This window comes from Mobula hypostoma, chromosome 14 (assembly GCF_963921235.1).
Source record: "Mobula hypostoma chromosome 14, sMobHyp1.1, whole genome shotgun sequence".
Taxonomy (NCBI): Eukaryota; Metazoa; Chordata; class Chondrichthyes; order Myliobatiformes; family Myliobatidae; genus Mobula; species Mobula hypostoma.
The window spans coordinates 46,290,789-46,305,279 of record NC_086110.1 but is presented as its reverse complement, the minus strand read 5'-3'; the positions used below and the strand labels follow the sequence as shown (position 1 = coordinate 46,305,279).

At 42.9% G+C, this 14,491-nt stretch overlaps 1 protein-coding gene and 1 long non-coding RNA gene across 11 annotated transcripts in view; one reads left to right on the top strand and one right to left on the bottom strand.

The window, feature by feature from the left end:
- Positions 1 to 14,491, bottom strand: part of LOC134356262 (uncharacterized) — a 109,661-nt gene that overhangs the window by 50,484 nt on the left and 44,686 nt on the right. For 2 of the 10 annotated variants that reach the window (XR_010020314.1, XR_010020315.1), the window contains exon 5: positions 2,270 to 2,458. The exons of 7 other annotated variants lie outside the window; for them this stretch is intronic. This is a non-coding gene — a long non-coding RNA (uncharacterized LOC134356262). Of the gene's footprint in view, positions 1 to 1,818; positions 2,459 to 14,491 lie in introns of those variants that run through there. One more of the 10 variants, XR_010020311.1, reaches the window with a different exon arrangement.
- Positions 2,747 to 9,133, top strand: snai3 (snail family zinc finger 3). The gene is made up of 3 exons (XM_063067063.1): positions 2,747 to 3,372; positions 4,419 to 5,051; positions 7,135 to 9,133. Exons 1-3 carry the CDS (start codon positions 3,297 to 3,299, stop codon positions 7,314 to 7,316), a joined length of 891 nt encoding a protein of 296 aa, XP_062923133.1. The 5' UTR covers positions 2,747 to 3,296; the 3' UTR covers positions 7,317 to 9,133.

Sequence of the window (14,491 nt, the reverse complement as noted above, 5' to 3'; positions counted from 1 at the left end):
GCAGAATCCTGGTAAACATTTTCTGCACCCTCTCCAAAGCCTCTACATCCTTCCTATAGTGGGGCGACCAGAATTGTATCCAATACTCCAGGTGTGGCCGAACCAGAGTTCTATTAAGTTGCAACATGACCTCTAGACTTTTGAACTCAATGCCTCAACTAATAAAACCAAGCATTCCATAAGCCGTTTTAACCACCTCGTCGACCTGTGTTGCTACTTTGATGGAGCTATGAACTTGGACCCCAAGGTCTCTCCACTCAGAAACACTATTCAGCGCCTTGCCCTTAACAATGTACTGTCTCCTTGCATTTGCCCTACCAAGCAGCAACACTTCACATTAATTTGGGTTAAACTCCACCTGCCACTTCTCTGCTCAAAACTGCAACTGATCTATATCATGCTGTATTCCTTGCCAGTCTTCGACACTATCCACAACTCGACTAGTCTTGGTATCGTCTGCAAGTTTACTAACCTACCCATCTACATTTTCATCCAGGTCATTTATATATATCACAAACTGCAGAGGTCCCAGCACACATCTCCGTGGATTAATTATAGACTTCCAGCACGAATAAATCCCTTCAAACACTACCGTCTTTTTTCTATGTGCAAGCCAGCTCTGAATCCAAACACTGCGGATCCCATGAAGCGCAATCTTCTGGATTAGCATCCCATGAGGGACTTGGCAATATTATAATGGACAACAGTAAATCAACACCAATATTAAATCATGAGGGTTATAAAATGCCTGGTCAGAAGATGAGAATGCAGTTCCCTGAACTTGGTATTTAATACTAAACTATTCAAATAAAATGCAAACATTGATAGCTTCTCTGTAATACCTTTGTTACCCCTTTGAGATATTTCAAAAGGTTTTTTTTTAATGTTTAGAAAGTTTGTCATTCAAAAATTGAATGAAGTTGGGTGCAAATCAAAGACCTGTAAAGACTTGGGATGTAATATGCTATCTAATACATTGTTGAAAGATGCTAAAATTATTGACTTGGATCTTTCCTCACAATTACGACATAACTACTGACACACCAATGCACAATGTGAGACGGTCTCTAGCATTTTAATACTGCAATGGTACATAGCTCATCTTTCAAATAAGAACACAAGGTCATGAACACCTGATTTATGGGCACCTGTCAATACAAACGAGCTCCCGTGATATTATAAAATGCAGAAGTCCAATGTGCATACATATTCATTCCTGTGAAAGGCAGAACGTGATTATTCTCTCCACTTTTAGAATTTGCCCTTTCTAATCAGTTACTGTGAAGATGTGACTACCATGTCGAATGATGTTTGTGTAATTTCGACTTAAAGAGGTCCGTAAAAACATAGCGTCACGTGGCGATGACCTGTATTGCATCTATGTAGGCTTTTGAATATCTCCAATTCATTTCCAGTACCTCACTATTTATAAGGCAGAATCAACAGCTGATTTGCATGTCACGATGTTTTATGAAGAGCAAGCTGGCAGATGACCACTTGTTTGAGTTACTACCAAGGGGCGGATGTTCGCCAGCGCTCTGGGGCTCTCGTCTTTTTACCAAATTTACCTAATTAAATGGGGGGGAGGGATTACTGTATATCGCAAATTTATATTAAACAAACCCACCTTCTTTTCATTGCCAGATGCTACAGCCGAACGAAATAAAATAATCCAGAGAGAGTTGCCCTAAAATTGAGCCTTCCATAAGTAATATGATGGCTGTCATTTTGCTTGGATGTGCCAAAACTTTATTTTGACTTCTACATGGTTATCGTGGGAAATCATTTCCAGCTCTGTTGAATTTGCCAAGTGTTTTAAAGTTAAATATGAATGAATTACAAAAGTAAGTTTGACATGGAGTTTATTTATGGACAAGGACAATTCTGCTACTCTGCCTATCAAGAAAGGTGAACTGTTATTCTTATGGCATTGGGTCTATGCGACGTATAATGTCATTTAGTAGGATGCAACATCTAGAAACTACCTTGTAGGTTGTGAGTAAATAAACGGTAGAAGAATAGTAAAGAAACTGAGATTTATGACAGTTAACTTTACATGTCCAGCGATTTTTCCATTAATAATGGTTTATTCGGGAACATAGGAATTGGAAGTTTCACGCCAAGAGCTCTACGGCATTGTTAAGCACAGCAGCAAAACAATTACTTTTTACAGCATTTTGTAGCTGGAGCTGCCATCAACTTTCGTTATAATTACAGTAATACGAATGCTGTACCTACAAAATGGCGGATTTAATAATCTTCCACTTACATTGAAAATATACACTCAGTGGCCAAATTATTAGGTATCTCCTGTGCCTAATAAAGTGGACACTGAGTGTATGTTCGTGGTCTTCTGCTGCTGTGTCCCATCCACTTCGTGTTTCGGTGAGCCGTGTGTTCAGAGATGCTCTTCTGCACACCGCTTGTAACGCTGGTTATTTGAGTTACTGTCGTCTTCCTGTCCCAGAAAATGAATCTCAGGGTAGTACATAGTGACCTATATGTACTTTGATAATAAATTTATTTTAACTTTCAACATCACCTGCTTGAAGCAGTTTGGCCATTCTCCTTTAACCTCTCACTAACGAGGCGTTTTCGCCCACAGAACCATTCTGTGTAAGCTCTGGAGACTGTTGTGCGTGAAAATCCCAGGAGATCAGCAGTTTCTAAGATACTCAAACTACCCCATCTGGCACCATCAATCATCACACGGTCTAAGTCACTTAGACCACATTTCATCCCCGTTCTGATGTTTGGTCTGAAAATACCAGGATGCTTTTACGCATTGAGTTGCTGCCACATGATTGGCCAATTAGATATTTGTATTAACGTGCCAGTGTACAGGTGTACTTAATAAAGCGGCCACTGAGTGTATTTAATTCCAGTAATTAACACTTTTAAACGAATTATTAAATACTGAACATTTTACATCTGTAATGCATGTGTAAATGTGGTGCTTCATTAAGACACGGTCCTATTTCCATTTCCGAGCTTCCAGTTCTGAAATCCACCTGTTCGGTTGAAAGAATGATTGACAACTACTAGCTCCTCCCACTTGAAGAGCCTTTGCTCTAATTGGCTCGACGGGAGGTCTATGTTAATAAGGATTGACCTCTTGCACCTGACGTTCAGATAGTTTCCACAAGTGAAGAATTTGAGGGGCGGACTTACTGCACTTGTTCTTCACTGGTTAACCCTGTCATTTTTATTTATCCCGTTTTGAGATCTCAGCTAGCGGGTTTTCGGTTTTGAGCGCATATTTAATGCTCTCAGTGGGAGGAGGGGAATAAACAGTCATGCCCCGTTCTTTCCTGGTCAAGAAACACTGTAGCACCAAGAAACCTAACTACAGTCAACTGGAGATCCAGAATGGTAAAAGTAAAATTCGGTTTCTTGTTTAAAACTGTTCTACATAGCTGTGAAAATAAACTTGTTTTCCATGTCTTTATGAATTTAGTTTAGAGCATGACGTTTAGCATCTACTTGTTTGCTTCTGTTGAAAAATAATGTTTTAATTTACTTTGTCTGATATTTATGTATCGAGGCGAGACCGTGAATGAGTGGTCTGCGAGCTTTCTTCGTCCAAATTGAAGAAAAATTCTGCTAAGTAGAATTATTCAGCTGATAGAGTTTGTAGAGCGCGGCTGCTAAGATAAAGAGAGACCCAGCAGGTGCATAGCCTTACATGAGAGTTCTCATTCTTATTCACAGGCTCGCTCTCCAGCTCAGTCTTAAACAAGCAACAGGCATGTTTCGGCTGTTTCTTTAAGTATTCTGTTGCCGCCCTCACTTAAAAAACACATTAGTTAAAAAGTAAACTTCGCTCTTTAGTAGTATCTTATGTAGTTTATTTTTAGATGTTTGCTTCATGTTCCACATCAGATTTCCTCTTTGACTTGTGGAGATCCATTGATCTCTTACAGCGAACTATTTTAAGTAAATCGTTTCCTGTAGAAATTTTACTAATTGCCTAGGGTTTCACCACACAAAAGGGAAGACGTGTTTTTTTACATTGAAGTAGCTTAATTGCAAGTGGAAGGGGTGGTGGTGGAAGTATGAATGACAAAGGCAGTTAGCTGCATATGCATATTATGCAAGAAAATAGCGGACGGAGCCATTCCTTTTGTAAAGATATTCGGGATCAGCCATGCACCATTTGATTCGATCTTGAAAAGTAAAACTTCCCCTTAATATAATGAAATGCACATCTTTGTTAATATATGCTCTAATTTTATCTTCTAAAGATTACTTTTACCATCATTTGTTTAAAATACCTTCTTGTTCATACTTCAGAGGTTCTATAAATGTTCTGAAATGTAAACTTATTTAAATATTATGGATAAGGCAATCATTTTACATGCTCCATCAAATATTATTTCTATTAACTTGCATGATTTGAGATTTTGCTTTCTTTTCAGCCACAGTTATTTCACCATATTTATATGAGGGTTTGAGATTTCCACTGATGCCACAGCCTGAAGTGCTCACTCCCATCGTTTGTGATCCGCCAAGACTGTGGGACAGGGCTCCTGTCAGTCCCCGAATGTGTCTGCCCCCGCCCCTGGATGTTGAGATTGGAACAGAAATGCCCTTCAGTAGCCAACCAAGCCTGGAGATCAGTGTTAAGGAATGTGTCGCTGTCAGAGGCAGCAACACCCCACTAAGGAATACAGTGAATGACCTTAGCCTGTCCCTTTCCAAAAGAACCAAGAGCAGAGAGAGAAACAATGGCACATTTAAAGGAGATGATGAACCGGAGGAAAAAATCTTTGAGGTTGAAAGTGCTGCTGAAGCAGTCCTGGAGAAGTTTGAGTGTTTCCATTGTCACAAGGCTTACAATACTTTATCTGGTCTCTCTAAACACAGACAGCTTCATTGTGAATCACAGACTACAAAATACTTTAATTGCAAGTATTGTGATAAGGAATATGTCAGTCTGGGTGCATTGAAGATGCACATAAGGACTCACACTCTGCCTTGTGTCTGCAAAATCTGTGGCAAAGCATTCTCTAGACCGTGGCTCTTACAGGGGCACATCAGAACACATACTGGTGAGTACAAATAAAACACCAGGGTCCCAGTAAAGGGTAAAAAAAACACCAAGTTCCCACTGCTTATTATTCAATGACCTGCTGGAAAGTTCATAAATGTGAATGAAGATGAGAATAGAACGGAGCTCAGCTATGATGTTTTTTTTACCACCGTAGTTACTTCTTGCCACCACAGCTACTTTTTTTACCACCATAGCTACTTCTTGCCTGTCACCCACCACCACCTATACCTAAGCAAAAATGCCTACAGCACCCACTGTAAGGATCATATATCAAATAAGACCACTTTGGCAAAGGGTTAACACCAATGGTGGATAGTGGGGGAAATAAAGACTGGTGAGTCTAATGGATAGAAAGTTTCTTAAAATGAATAGGCTTTCAAAATTGCACAAAACATAGACAGACTGCAGGTTTAACCCTTAATAGAAAGCAAAATTGAACCATTTTTTCGAACAAGTACAGCATGAAAACAACCCTTTCAGAATTTTTTTTCTTTTGTTTTGCTAGCTTAAAATAAATCAGTGCAACCCCTGCATCACAGAAATTCATTATAATTCCTTTCCTGAGATAGACCCAGAAATACTTCACTGTAATTTAGTGCTTTCATATATGACCCTAGTGGAATTGAAATGTCTTTGAAACAACGTATGTTGTAGTTATTTTCTCCTACTATATTTAATCGATGGTTATGATGGTCCAGCCATGAAGCACTGTGTAGGATAAAGAGCAAACACTTCATTTAAATTATGTAACACAGAGCTGCAATAGCAATTTGTTAAAAGTTGGCATGCTCTATAGCATTGCCCTAATGGCTTTCTACCCAACCTAACATGATGCATCCCATTCTTAAATTAAAACTCCCTGAGAAGACTCAAACTTTCTTAATTCGAGTTTTTCTTTTGTTTTCATCATCATTACAATAGTCTACAATAGTCTGTTTCTAAGAAGTGGTTTACCACTGCCGCCTTCTTGGCAGTGTTTTTACAAGATGGGTGACCCCAGCTGTTATCAATACTCTTCAGACATTGTCTGCCTGGCATCAGTGGTCCCATAACCAGGACTTGTGATATGGACCAGCTGCTCATTTGACCATCCACCACCTGCTCCCATGACTTCACATGACCCTGATCAGGCAACTAATGAGATGCTACATCCTGCCCAAGGGTGACCCTTAGGCTAGTGCCTTACACCTCCTTTGGTGGAGACATATCTCCAACCTGCCACCCATTTCCTTTGTTTTCGGCCTGGAGTTCCCAACTCGGAGTCCACTGACCCCTTGGTTAATGGCAAGGCTAATGGTAGCATAAAAATTGTTGGGATCCCCTGTTTTAGCCTTTCTTAAATGACCTTTATTAAACTACAAATTGGTATTCTGTCACCATGTCCAAAATAATGCTTGCTGGCAGAACAGCATGGGTTTCTTGTATGAAATTTTAAAATGCAGTCCAACAGACATGCAATGTATTTGCTGTAATAATTTATTTGCTACAGGCATCTGACTAAGTTGTGAAGTTGGAGTCCTAATATTGTTGATGTCTGAGTAGTCATAATATATTTTTTATTGTAATACAGTGTGAAATAGGCCTGCTACACTAATTCTAAACATAGCAGTTAAGTAGTGACATTTTTTCTGGCCAGCTTTAAATTAAATAACCATTTATATGAAACAGGGATTCACACCTAGTTATCACTTAAAAGAAAATGGTTTTAGAAAGTAGACTATATAGCAAACACTGTATAATGAAATGGTGTAGCTGCAAAATATTTTACAGGTTTTAGAACAGTACTGCACAGTACAGCCCTTCGGCCCACAATGTAGTACCGACCCTTTAACCATTGTAGTTCATGTGTTGACAAGTATTTGTAAAATTGGGTGGGTAATCTAACCATCAGAGTGTACCAATGGTTCACTATAGGATGCAAATTGCTTTTTGGTCACTTCTGACAGGAGGCAAAAGCAAATCAGTAGTTAAGCTTCTTGGTGTCTATAATTCTACAGTCTTTTTAAAAATCATACAGTTTTCTTGCTTATGGGTGATTGTGGGACATTCGGATCTGATTTTTATTCTCTCTCTCTTTGCAGGAGAGAAACCTTTTGCCTGTCCTCACTGCAGCAGGGCATTTGCAGACCGCTCAAACCTCCGAGCACATCTGCAGACACACTCGGATGTGAAAAGATATCACTGCAAGAGCTGCTCAAAGACCTTCTCTAGAATGTCCCTTCTTTCCAAACATGAGGAAGCTGGCTGCTGCCACTTATCTTGATGCAGATGTTGTAATATTTGATCCTGATGTTGTAATAAGCCGGAGTTGTCGTTATGCAAACTGTTGAGGACCTTTATCGTAATATTATTTGGTTGAAATTGGAATGAACTGCTGCATTTGATAGCTCATTAATTCTCAAAGTAATTTAACTTGAATGGAGATTGGCAGATGACATTGGCTGAAGAAGTATAAATGTTGACTCAACAACATTATTAAACACTAACACAATCAATGTATCAGTAAGAGCAAATAAGTGTACTGAATTGTATGAAAGTTGTAATGTTAGTATTCCATTCCTTAAAGGGAATTGTAGAGTTTTGCAAAACTGGGGACTGGTCAGATCTTTAGTTGTAACATCATTCTCCAGAATCTTAATTATAGAAAATGTATACAAGGGCAGGGGAATGGGCAATGTTGCCATTGGGATCATAGAGGTTTGCTTTTCATGAATTTCAAAGGAATTAAATCTATTTACAAGTTTTAAAAGTGAGCTATTCACACTGGGGGAAAAAACCCACCTGTATTAAAGATAATCTGGTACCGTCTATTTGGAATGAAATTTTGGTGAAACCTTACCAGTTAAGTTTACACTTGGTTAATAGAATTGTTTTTTAACTTGTATGAACTTACAAAATTTAACTTTCGATATGCTGACAGTAACTGATAATTTGTTTGGTTGCACCTAAATTTCCGAAGGATTTTAGTGAAACACATAGTACTGATGCTTTTTGCAACTGCTGCACCATCCATGAGGTTATCTGTGGCTTGTTTCACTCCTTAGTTATTAGGATCTACACACAGGGATTTGGTTAGAACATTATTGACATTAAAAAACACCAGGAAAGGATTTAGTATTGTGGATAAGCTGTCTCAAGTCTTCTATCTGTCATTATCTAAAAGGAAAGAGTAACTTCTGGATCTCTTAATGCTATGTCTCTGGCCAGACTGCTCAGAATCCCAATCTCAAATAAACGCCATTACCATACAGATCGGAGGGAGGAAAGGAATTGTCAAAGTTTCAATGTTGCTTCACCCCTTGGATTCCTCCAGTGGATTTTGTGTTACTCCAGCGTGCAGCATTAGCAGTCTCTTGTGTCTCCAGAATTAGAAGGCCTCCTTCGTTCTTTCTACAGCTGGTTCATGCTGGATATTTAAAATCCTACTTGTCATACTTCAATAAATATAAGGTAATTCAACTACCACCATAATTTCTAAGGCAGCAACTGGGAAGCCAGTTTGGTGCTTTAAAAGGTATGACAGTAAATTAAAAAAAAATAAAATTAGTTGGATCTTCGACTGAAAGATGAATGGGAATGTGCAAATCTGTCCAGAATGTAAATATCACTAGACTAATGCTGTAATTTTGGAGTGCAAATGTCATTTAATATGTTTATTTTTACTATGTCATAAATCTGGAAATATGAACAAAATCACAATTGAATAAAATGTTTGGTTAAACAGCTGCATTCTTAAGACTCTTCAACACGAGTGAAAGATGTACCAAAACTACCTATCTGAACAACCTGAATACAGAGGTCAAATGAGCACGTCTGTTTTGGTGGAACAGCCCAAAGGTAGGCCCTTTAGATCAGGGGTTCCCAACATTTTAATGCCATGGACCCCTACTATTAACAGAACGGACTGCGGGCCCCAGGTTGGGAACTTCTGCATTAGATAGACTGTATCACTCTTTGTATTGTGTACTTACCTGCCTTGTATGACACTATGGACAAGGCAAGAGATAGAACTCTTTAGTCATAGTCATAGTCATACTTTATTAATCCCGGGGGAAATTGGTTTTCCTTACAGTTGCACCATAAATAATTAAATAGTAATATGCAAATTATGCCAGGAAATAAGTCCAGGACCAGCCTATTGGCTCAGGGTGTCTGACCCTCCAAGGGAGGAGTTGTAAAGTTTGATGGCCACAGGCAGGAATGACTTCCTATGACGCTCTGTGTTGCATCTCAGTGGAATGAGTCTCTGGCTGAATGTACTCCTGTGCCCACCCAGTATATTATGTAGTGGATGGGAGACATTGTCCAAGATGGTATGCAACTTGGACAGCATCCTCTTTTCAGATACCACCGTCAGAGTCCAGTTCCATCCTCACAACATCACTGGCCTTACAAATCAGTTTGTTGATTCTGTTGGTGTCTGCTACCCTCAGCCTGCTGCCCCAGCACACAACAGCAAACATGATCGCACTGGCCACCACAGACTTGTAGAACATCCTCAGCATCGTCCAGCAGATGTTAAAGGACCTCAGTCTCCTCAGGAAATAGAGATGGCTCTTACACTTCATGTAGACAGCCTCAGTGTTCTTTGACCAGTCCAGTTTATTGTCAACTCATATCCCTAGGTATTTGTAATCCTCCACCATGTCCACACTGACCCCTTGGATGGAAACAGGGGTCACCGGTACATTAGCTCTCCTTAGGTCTACTACCAGCTCCTTAGTCTTTTTCACATTAAGCTGCAGATAATTCTGCTCAAACCATGTGACAAAGTTTCCTACTGTATCCCTGTACTCAGCCTCATCTCCCTTGCTGATGCATCCAACTATGGCAGAGTCATCAGAAAACTTCTGAAGATGACAAGACTCTGTGCAGTAGTTAAATTACTCTGTCAGTTTCCCATACCTCTGACCTTGGGTCTGAGATGTGATGTTGGAAATCATTCATCCAAGAAATGCCCGGACCTTTAATTATGACTTGACATTGTGCTTGTGTGCATAGTGAGGGGGGTGCGGTAGGAAGATGTTCTTAACACAGAAATAGCTTCCGTAATGAATAGGTGCTATGCCTCCTTCTCCACCAGCTCCTCACCCCTACCCTGCCTCACATACAGATGCAGTGAGTTCCTTCTAATTGTAAACCATGTGAACTCTTCAAGGCTGAACATTGCTGCTGCGAACATGGCAGTTAGGCTTCTTGTCCTCTTAGCCTGATCTACTTAATATTTTCACTGGCTAGCATCCTTAACATTCTGGTCACCCCAGGGGAGATATGATTACACTAGGACTGCACTTTTGTTTTTGGGATGTCACTGGCAAGGTTGGCATTTATCTCCCATTCTTATTTGCTCTTGAAAAGTTAGTTAGCACTGCTTCAACTGTTGCAGTTCTGATTGTTCTCCCACAATACTGCCGGCTATGACTTCCACAAATTAGACACGTGGCAATGCAGAACAGCAATGGATTTCCAAGTCAGGATGATGTGTAACTTGGAGAGGAACCTGCAGAAGCTAGTGTTCCCACACATCTCTTGCCCTTGTCCTCCTTTTATATTTATTTATTTATTTTAATTTCGAGGTATCGCCCTTTGACCTGTGCCACCCAGCAACCTGCAACAACCACAATTTAACTCTAACCTAATCACGGGACAATTTACAATGACCAATTAATCTACTCGGTACATCTTTTTGACTGTGGGAGGAAACTGGAGCACCCAGGAAAAAAATCCATGCATTCTAAGGGGAGGATGTACAGAGACTCCTTACAGTGTCATGGTCCGGTCCGAAGTCCGCATTCCGGTTCACGGTCCAGTCTGTGGACTATGGACTCCGGACTCCGGGTCTTCCAGCTGTCCCTGGTTTTGGTTGGACTTTAACCATAAGCACCTGATGCTCATCTTGGGGCTGGGAATATAAGTGGCCCTGGGATCGAATGTGGTTGCTGGATCATCTCATCAGTCTCCCCTTGGAGCAACCCACTGATGGAAGGCTAGTGCAGTCATCGGGATATGGATTGGCTGTTCCGTAGCCCATTGAGGTTACCGGCTGCCTCGAGTCTTGTAGCCACCCCGGACCTAGTTCCCTTCCTGTCCCTTGCCTCCATCGGGTAAGCCAAGCCGATTGCCGTTACCCTGCGGTTGCGTCTGTCCCTCCCTGTCCTTGCCTCTGTGAGGGGAGTCCCGCATCCTGCCCAGGAATTGCCTCGAAGTACCCTTGCCCCGTCATGCCCTGGTCTAGTTTCCAGGAACCCAAGCCTGGCCACCTCTTTGCCTGGTCTCCATGAACCCAAGCCTGGCCACGTCTTTGCCTGTCCTCCAGGAACCCAAGCCTCGCCACGTCTTTGCCTGTCCTCCAGGAACCCAAGCCTCGCCACGTCTTTGCCTGTCCTCCAGGAACCCAAGCCTGGCCACGTCTTTGCCTGTCCTCCAGGAACCCAAGCCTGGCCACGTCTTTGCCTGTCCTCCAGGAACCCAAGCCTGGCCACGTCTTTGCCTGTCCTCCAGGAACCCAAGCCTGGCCACGGCTTTGCCTGTCCTCCAGGAACCCAAGCCTGGCCACGGCTTTGCCTGTCCTCCAGGAACCCAAGCCTGGCCACGGCTTTGCCTGTCCTCCAGGAACCCAAGCCTGGCCACGGCTTTGCCTGTCCTCCAGGAACCCAAGCCTGGCCACGTCTTTGCCTGTCCTCCAGGAACCCAAGCCTCGCCACGTCTTTGCCTGTCCTCCAGGAACCCAAGCCTGGCCACGTCTTTGCCTGTCCTCCAGGAACCCAAGCCTGGCCACGTCTTTGCCTGTCCTCCAGGAACCCAAGCCTGGCCACGTCTTTGCCTGTCCTCCAGGAACCCAAGCCTGGCCACGTCTTTGCCTGTCCTCCAGGAACCCAAGCCTGGCCACGTCTTTGCCTGTCCTCCAGGAACCCAAGCCTGGCCACGTCTTTGCCTGTCCTCCAGGAACCCAAGCCTGGCCACGTCTTTGCCTGTCCTCCAGGAACCCAAGCCTGGCCACGTCTTTGCCTGTCCTCCAGGAACCCAAGCCTGGCCACGTCTTTGCCTGTCCTCCAGGAACCCAAGCCTGGCCACGTCTTTGCCTGTCCTCCAGGAACCCAAGCCTGGCCACGTCTTTGCCTGTCCTCCAGGAACCCAAGCCTGGCCACGTCTTTGCCTGTCCTCCAGGAACCCAAGCCTGGCCACGTCTTTGCCTGTCCTCCAGGAACCCAAGCCTGGCCACGTCTTTGCCTGTCCTCCAGGAACCCAAGCCTGGCCACGTCTTTGCCTGTCCTCCAGGAACCCAAGCCTGGCCACGTCTTTGCCTGTCCTCCAGGAACCCAAGCCTGGCCACGTCTTTGCCTGTCCTCCAGGAACCCAAGCCTGGCCACGTCTTTGCCTGTCCTCCAGGAACTCAAGCCTGGCCACGTCTTTGCCTGTCCTCCAGGAACCCAAGCCTGGCCACGTCTTTGCCTGTCCTCCAGGAACCCAAGCCTGGCCACGTCTTTGCCTGTCCTCCAGGAACCCAAGCCTGGCCACGTCTTTGCCTGTCCTCCAGGAACCCAAGCCTGGCCACGTCTTTGCCTGTCCTCCAGGAACCCAAGCCTGGCCACGTCTTTGCCTGTCCTTCAGGAACCCAAGCCTCGCCACGTCTTTGCCTGTCCTCCAGGAACCCAAGCCTGGCCACGTCTTTGCCTGTCCTCCAGGAACCCAAGCCTCGCCATGTCTTCGCCTGGTCTTGGGGTCCGAGCCCAAGTTAAGACCCAGATTCTGGGTCCTTGTCCAGTCTCTGGCTCGGAGTCCACGCCCAGGCTCCTTGTTCCCAGTCCCTCGTCCTGGTCCAGCTTCCCTAGCCTAGTCTGTGTTCCTGTCCCTACTCCTAGTCTGTGTCCTGTCCTGTCATATAGTTTTGTCCGTTCCTGTTCCTAGTACTTCAGTGTCTATGTCTTGCACTTGGGTCCGTTCCCAGCATCCCACCTTGTGATATACAGAGGTCGCTGCGATTGACTCTGAACTTCAATGTCCTGAGCTCTTGTAGCATTGCGCTAACTGTTATGGTACTGTGGCGCCCTTGGTGGTAAAGGTTACAAGTTTGTATCTTGCTTATTTAGTTATTTATTTTTATTGAGATATGGCACAGGATAGACTCTCTTTGAGCCAGGCCACCCAGCAATCCCCCGATTTAATCCTAGCCTATTCATGGGACAATTTACAATGACCAATTAACCTACTCACCGGTACATCTTTGGACTATGGGAGGAAACTAGAGCACCTGGAGGAAACCCACACAGTCATAAGGAGAATGTAGAAACTCCTTACAGACAGTGGCAGGAATTGAACCTGGTACTGTAAAGTGTGTGCTACCATTCTGCCCCAATGGCTGCACTGGCCTTCAATGTTAAACAAACTTTTCCACTTTTCCAAGTGAATGTCTCACTAAAGAATATTCAGCCCTATCTATTTCTGAAGATTATTGATGTAAAGACAGACTTCACTCAGAGTAATTAAACCCTAGTTAGCATATTTCCCTCAAATTATTATGTATCTGTCAGAAAAGAATAAAATCCAGAGGAAAGTAACTTCAATGACATTTAAAAATATGTAAATATTTTATCAAATCTCTGCTGTTCTTAATTGATTGATTTCCTGACAGCAAATTGTTCCCTACCAGCCAGGTATGCTGCTACATTGGCTATTTAGCATTATCTGCGTGTTGAATAATGACAGGACTCTCAAACAATTTTAATACTTCAGCTGAGTTAAAACCCAAGCCCAGTCAAGATCTACATGTGCCAGCATCTAGCACTAGTCATCAATGTAATAGTTCTGATTGCTTTCATATCTTTGAGATTCCAAGCTGACAGTGAGGTAAAATGATAATTATAACACTATGGGGACAAGATTTGGCAGAAGCTGATGGAAGAGGATCAAGACCATGTTCACATTGTTCTGTTCTACTGTTTCAACTTTGGCCACCATGCCCTTTTGGTGCACAGCCTGATTACTTGTACATTTTGGAATCCCTTCACTTGCTATTTAAGATAATATTGCTATTTTAGATAGAACGTGGTTCCTGTGACTCCCATATCTATTCTTCCTCTTCATCCTTTTTGTTTTTCTCCACTACATTGCACCTGGTGACAACCACATGCAGATAAGTATTTAAGAGTAAATCTACATTTAGTATTGTCTTCCCTCAGACAACTTAGGTACTTTAGTACTTTAACATTAACTGTCCAGAGAGGCCACAGAGCTAGACCTGTGAGAGAGGCAGATTCCATTCTAAACCACCAACAACCCGGGATCAATTCCTGCTGCTGCCTCTAAGGAGTTTATATGTTCTCTCCGTGACTGCGTGGGTTTCCTCACGCAGTCTAAAGACGTACCAGTTGGTAGGTTAATTGGTCATTGTAAATTGTCCCGTGATTAGGCGAGGATTAACTTGGGGGATTGCTGGGT